General features: G+C 40.7%; 2 protein-coding genes across 2 annotated transcripts; one reads left to right on the plus strand and one right to left on the minus strand.

Annotated features, from left to right (window-relative positions):
* Positions 1-193: 193 nt before the first annotated feature.
* On the plus strand, positions 194-1,291 carry LOC116377571 (phosphatidylserine decarboxylase proenzyme, mitochondrial-like; the record flags this gene model as incomplete). Its single annotated transcript, XM_031839218.1, has 2 exons — positions 194-401; positions 739-1,291. Coding segments are annotated over 2 exons (490 nt in total), but the record flags the coding sequence as incomplete, so codon positions are not given.
* A 586-nt stretch (positions 1,292-1,877) lies between these two features.
* On the minus strand, positions 1,878-5,244 carry LOC116377569 (RING finger protein 227-like). Its single transcript, XM_031839217.1, has 2 exons — positions 4,993-5,244; positions 1,878-2,240 (listed from the first exon to the last, which is right to left on the minus strand). Exons 1-2 carry the CDS (start codon positions 5,242-5,244, stop codon positions 1,905-1,907), a joined length of 588 nt encoding a protein of 195 aa, XP_031695077.1. The 3' UTR covers positions 1,878-1,904.
* Positions 5,245-6,785: the final 1,541 nt, after the last annotated feature.

Here is a 6,785-nt window from a genome sequence, read left to right on the forward strand (position 1 = left end):
CTGTCTGCCTCTCTGTCTCTCTCACCTGTCTGCCTCTCTGTCTGTCTCTCTGCCTCTCTGTCTGTCTCTCTGCCTCTCTGTCTGTCTGCCTCTCTGTCTGTCTGTCTGTCTGTCTGTCTCTCTGTCTGTCTGTCTCTCTGCCTCTCTGTCTGTCTGCTTCTCTGTCTCTCTGCCTCTCTGTCTCTCTGCCTGTCTGTCTCACCTGTCTGTCTCACCCTTCTCTCTCTCCCCCCTCGTTAGGCTCGTTACTCTCCGTTAACCCCGGTGTGGCTCGTTTGGTTAAAGAGCTCTTTTGCCTTAACGAGCGAGTTGCTCTCACCGGCCAATGGCAGCACGGCTTCTTCTCGTTAACGGCGGTCGGAGCCACAAACGTCGGCTCCATCAGAGTTTACTTCGACCAGGTGAGCAACACTTTAGTTTTTACTATTTATACTTTGAATCTTTTCTATTACTTTTGTTTTTGTATTTTTTTATTGTATATTTAAAGTTCAGTTTAGGAAGTTAATCAGATTCTTTAAAGTTTTTTTATCTAAACTAACTTTGTTCATACTAGTATTTATATATTTATTGTCATATATATGTATATTCATATTTCTGGAAATATTAACAGTATTCATATTTTAACTTAAGTAAATATTGTATAATGAACACATGAATGGATGTATTCATTTTATTGTAGTTGGATGTGTATTTATGTTGTAATCAGTCTGTTAATTAGATTAATTTATTCGTCCTCAGGAGCTTCAGACCAACGCTCCTCGCTACAGTAAAGGCTCCTTCCACGACCGAAGCTACGTGGACGACAGTGTGTTGAAGGTGGCGGGTGAAGGTGGCGTGGTCTCTATGGAGGAAGAGGGCGTGGTCTTACAGGAGGGCGTGGTCTTACAGAAGGGCGCAGCCGTGGGGGAGTTCAACCTCGGCTCCACCATCGTTCTGCTGTTTGAGGCTCCGAAAGACTTTAGGTTCAACCTGCAGCCGGGACAGCGAATCAGAGTGGGGGAGGGGCTCGGCAGCCTCTGATTGGCCGAGCTGCGTACTCAGGAGGGGGAGGAGCCTGATGATAAGGAAGTGCTTGTCGTCTGATGACAGACGGACATCAAGAGTTTATGGCATTGTGGGAATTTTTTCTTGGTAACAAAAAAACCTGTAAATGACATAAAGAGGACTCCGACTCCCAGCATGCCTTGCGCCTCATCGGGGGGTTGAATGCCAAAGCTCTGTCTTTTTTTTTTTTTTTTTTCTTTCTGTTGTCTCTCTGTGTCGCTCTTCCAGCAACTGAACCAACAAACAAATATTTCTTTAAAGTCACCAAAAATCTAAGAAATATGAAAACTTAAACATTCACATCACATTTAACAAAATAATAATGACGTCAAACATTTGTTAAAGTGAAATAAGAAGTTCCTCCGTCCACTGACACAGTTTTAATGTCTGAAGCTTTATTTTTTTATTTTTAACCAATCGGAGCCTTCACAGCTATTAGCATCAGCTAGCTCACCAAGAGGATGCCTGTGATTGGATGAAAATAAACAATTAAATAATGAATTAATTCTGATGACCCATACTGAATGCTAACTGTTATCATTAGTTAAGCTTCTATACTTTTTGTAACATATGTAATTATGAATAAATATTTCTTCTCAGCAGCTTTGTCTTTATTCCACTTAGAATATAATGTATATTATATATTAGTATAAGTACTTATGTACACACTTTTATTGTACAATGATATACATATTTTATAGAAGTTCCTCTCTTTGTTTTTCCGTTGTCTTTTTGTTTCTAAATTAATTATGAACCTCAGTAACACGTTACATGTTTATTTAAATAAATAGTTTTCATAACACCACTCGGAAGAACCAACTTCAGGGGACAATTAAAGTGAGCACACTCATTGGTCAGTCTTAGCCCCGCCCCTGGCAGCAGAACAAGCAGCAAAGCCAATAGGACGGTGGCGGGCAGCAGTTTCCGTAACGTTGGAATCGCGGCTCAGCCAGACCTCCATGTGACCAGCCGTCGTCTGCGACCTCCTTCCCCAGCCACAGCTTCCCGTCCCGGGCCGTGTCCCCAGCCGCCGTCCCCTCCCTACGGCCGGAGCTCCAGGAGGACAGGGAGCAGGAGGAGGTGCAGGTCTGCTGGGCCTTCACTCCCAGGAAGGAGGCCAAGTCCAGGTCTAGACCAGCTGCTCCTCCTCTGGGCCGAGGAGTGTTCTGTCGACACTGAGGACACGGGATCCACACCTGGAGGTGAAGGGAAGGGGGGGTTACATGTTACATCATGGGAGTTCTAGTGACAGGAAGTGAACATGATAACCTTTTTAAATACAAACTATTTTTACTTTAAACAGTTCATTTTATTAAAAATTTCGGTCTTCAAAGTGTCTGAAGTTTTAATTTACACTTTGAATTAAAACTTCAACTGCTTTCATCACTCACTTGTCAAATGACACTTCAACTGCTTTCATCACTCATTCGTCAAATGACACTTCAACTGCTTTCATCACTCACTTGTCAACTGACACTTCAACTGCTTTCATCACTCACTCGTCAACTGACACTTCAACTGCTTTCATCTGACACTTCAACTCCAACTTTAACTGACACTTCAACTCCTTTCATCACTCACTCGTTAATTGACACTTCAACTGCTTTCATCACTCACTTGTTAACTGACACTTCAACTGCTTTCATCACTCACTCGTTAATTGACACTTCAACTGCTTTCATCACTCACTCGTTAACTGACACTTCAACTGCTTTCATCACTCACTCGTTAACTGACACTTCAACTGCTTCATTTTATACCTGGGCCTTCTGTGCTGTCCTACTGAGCTACGGTTATTTGTTTCTAGGGGTGTAACAATACACGTGTATCAGTGGTGGACCGTCAGGGCCTGCAAGGCCTTCTCTGCTGGCCTAAACAGAATCACAAAGTCATGCTGGCCCACTGACCAATCACGGCGCACGTTAATGCAGACGTACTTAGGAGGCTACCTGGGTAGCACTGGCACGTCAAATAATACGGCCAACATGTCAAACTAAAGATTTGATTGGCTGAAGACTACGACAATCAACAATATCGTCCCCATTCACTTAAACTGCAAAGGCTCGCGGCCCACGATTGGGTCAGTTGTTTAACAAGCTCCAATAAGCAGAAGACGACACTCAGCTAGCCGCTAGCCTGTAGTGAAAGTTATGAATACGTTTTTAAAAAGAAAAAATGAAGACGACAGTGGTGCCATACCCCCCCAAAAGTCTAAATGTGTGCGCAAGTACAATCCTGACTTTCTTAAGTACGGCTTTGTGAACGGAGGCAACGAGGCAGAGCCGAGGGCTCAGTGTGTGGAATGTGGGCTAATGCTATCAAATGAAGCACTGAAGCCTTCAAAAATAAAGCCACACCTAGCGACGAAACATCCAACGCTCGTGGGAAAGCCTGTTGGGCTTCTTGTTGTGTATGCAGGTTTACATACACATGATAAATAAATGTCTTTGTGATCATCACATTGTATCATCTCATTTATTTGACAAGGGTTTTGCCTGTTCAACTCCGCGAGGACGCCGGCGTCCTCGATCCCCTCCCCTTCCGTTCCTACGGCTTGCTTGCGCAAACTACGTCACAAAACATGGCCGTGTTTGGTATCCCAGCATGCCCAAAATCCTCATCTTTGCAAAGAAATCATCGATTTTCTTTCATTTCTTATGGCTTTTTCACAAAAGGAGTCCAAACACACACTGTCCAAATTCGCCATAACCGCTGCAAGTCGGATCTTGCAGCATTTCGACGGAAAAAGACATTACAGACCCAACAATGTGCTAGCGGATGTTACCATGGAGGTAGTGGCTTCAGAAAACGCTGGTACTTATAGTACAAACCTTATCTTCCTCTTCTATAAGCCGTCAACCAACGTATAACCTTTGCGTAACTGAGCTACCCGCATACTCGATCATGCGCTCTGTCGCAGCCATTATGCACAGCAAGTCCGCTACTCACACACCACGTCTTCGACCATATATACGTAGATTTTGCAAAGGCTAAAAATAAAAGGAAAATACTATAATATCAAAATATAAAGGGAGAAACACCGTTAGTGTGTCAGAATATCATTTGGTTACCATGTGTCCATTTGGGTCTCCAAATATCCTTTGAGAGCTCCGCCTGGATCTCTTCATGGAAGAAACACTGTAGAATGGTCGTACTTTGTCCAATCTTCTTCAAATTTGAGGCAGTTGTTCACTGATAGTGTAGTTACAGCCCTATACTGTCATTTACCTGTACAGATACAGCCACAGGCAGTTATTTATACTGAAAGATACTTTTTTATTTTATGCGGACAAAAATCTTCAATTTTTACTGACTCCAAAGGCCCACTGCTCTGTTTCTGTATGACCTACAGGTTTTCTGACACTTTTGATGCATATAGTCAGTGGTTCAGAAGCTACAGCCATTTTAATTTGGGTATGTCATTTTAGGCGGTTTTGCTCCAAAATAGGGGTGGAGTTGAACAGGTAAGAATATAGTTATTGAATACAAATAAAACCAAGAGTGAGATAAATTAGTTAAACTAATAGTGTTAATATTTGAATGGGCCCCGGGACACTTTGTACTTGAAAAGTTGGGCCCCGAGGTCAAAAAGGTTAAGAACCCCTGCTCTAGAGGATATCGGGCCTCTCTCCTTACATAGAGACATAGGGGTTGAATCTGATTGGATAAAAGCTCTACTTAAAGCAAGCTGTGCTGGAAGCAGAGCAACTGAGGAAGACAGGAGCTGTGCAATGAGAACATAAGATAATGGGAAAAATAATTACAATACATGTAGTGTATTTGTGAAAAATTATTAAATGATAAAACATCTATAACTTTGTGATTGTGTTTAGGCCAGCAGAGAAGGCCTTGAAGGCCCTGACGGCCCACCACTGATTCAACGTCAGCTGACACCTGGACTGTCTACAGATCTCAGGTGAGTGTGGATGATGTCACTGATGATGTCACCTGTTCGTTGATGACAGTGTCGAGCCTCTTCAGACACGCCTGACAAAAGGCGTGGCCACAGTGCAGTCGCCGTGGCAACCGCGTGGCCAGGTCGTAGCTGCCGAAGCACACGATGCACACGAGGTCCTGCCTCCTCAGTGACAACATTGTCTCCATGGCAACGCAGCAAGGAGGAGGCGGGCGGGGGAGGGGCTGACAGGTCACTTCCTCTTCCTCCTCTTCCTCCTCTTCTTCTTTTCTGTCGTCAGACATTTTGTTCTAATAGACGAGAAGAAAAGTTTAATTTCATTATTCAACAGAAGAATATTTATTTTAGATATTATTTTTAAGATAATATAATATATTTTAATAAAATGTAGTTTGATACAATATAATTTAATATAATATAACAGAACATAACATAATATAATTTAATACAATACAATATAATTTATACGTTGAGTAGCTCTATTTTAACTGCCTAGATTACCTTGGTAACTTATGATGCTTGTGTTAGCATTAGCTGTCGCTACGATACAAACAAAATAATGAAAGTTAAATGTTAATGTATTTCCCCCAGGAGACATGGGACAGTATTAGTTTAGATATTATAAAATATCATCTGATTAAAGTACGTTAACATTTTACTTTATTGTTTTGCTTGTATTGTAGCATTAGCATTAGCTAACGTTGGCTAACGCTAAGGTAAGCTTTGTGTTTGTTTGCTAGGTGATATTTGTCAGCTGGAATTAGTTGGTCTATTGTATAAAATCATTGTTTTGGTTTCAGTCAAAGTTTGAGGTTAAGAGCATCCATCCTACAATCGATCACAAAGAATGCTAACGTTAGCTAGCGTTAGCCTGCTGTCTTATTTCTGATCATCATTTAGTTTACTGATGTCGGACTAATGCAAGCTAATCATGTCTCCTCTGACAAAGACGAGGTGTTAGCCGTGTTTCTATTCACGTATTTTATTTTGAAGTGATTAAAATCACCTGACAACTGATTGAAAACAAGATTGTTGATTATATAACAACGCTAGCTTGTTAGCTAGCTACTTACCAACTCAACTTAGCTAATGTCAAATAGACGTTAGCTACACCTTCAACATCGTGGATTTGACATTAAATACAGTTGCTTTAACCCGTTTGTGTATTTATCTATTCATTCATTTTAATTTATATTTTATTTATTTTAATTTAATAATTATTTATTTGTATCTTATTTTCATTAAATATTAATTCTTAGAGATTTAGAGAAACAAAATAAAAGATTTAAAATGTTTAATGGAAATATAATTAATGAAGTAACTTTCATAGCTGAGCTATTAAAGTAATGTGATTACTTTTTGGTAACTTCAATCTGTCCAATCAGATGATTAGACTACAGACAGATATTAGGTGGTGACACCTGCTGCGCTGTGATTGGACAATATATATTTAAAGGTAAACAGGAACTTACTTGTTATTTCTTCCTTTTCCTTCACATTATTGTTGTTTACTCTTTTTCTCCTGTCGTCTGTTGTTGTTTCATTTCTTCTTCTCTCCGTCTTTTATTCCTGTTTCCTCTTCTTTCCTTTATTTTGTTTATTTTCTTTTCGGCCGTCACTCTTTCATTTCCTCCTGTTTTTTTATTCTCTTTTGTCGTTGACAGTTTTTCTTTTTTCTTCTTCTTTGTTTCTTCTCACCTCTTCCTTTCCTCTTATATTCTCTTCTTTTCTTTCATCTTTCTTCTTCTTCTCTCTTCTTTTCTTCTTCTCTGTTTGTTTGTGGTCGTCCTTTCTGCCTCAGAGAGAGAGAGAGAGAGAGAGAGAG

This window comes from Anarrhichthys ocellatus, unplaced genomic scaffold, assembly GCF_004355925.1.
Source record: "Anarrhichthys ocellatus isolate YVR2014 unplaced genomic scaffold, GSC_Weel_1.0 scaffold1416, whole genome shotgun sequence".
Lineage (NCBI taxonomy): Eukaryota > Metazoa > Chordata > Actinopteri > Perciformes > Anarhichadidae > Anarrhichthys > Anarrhichthys ocellatus.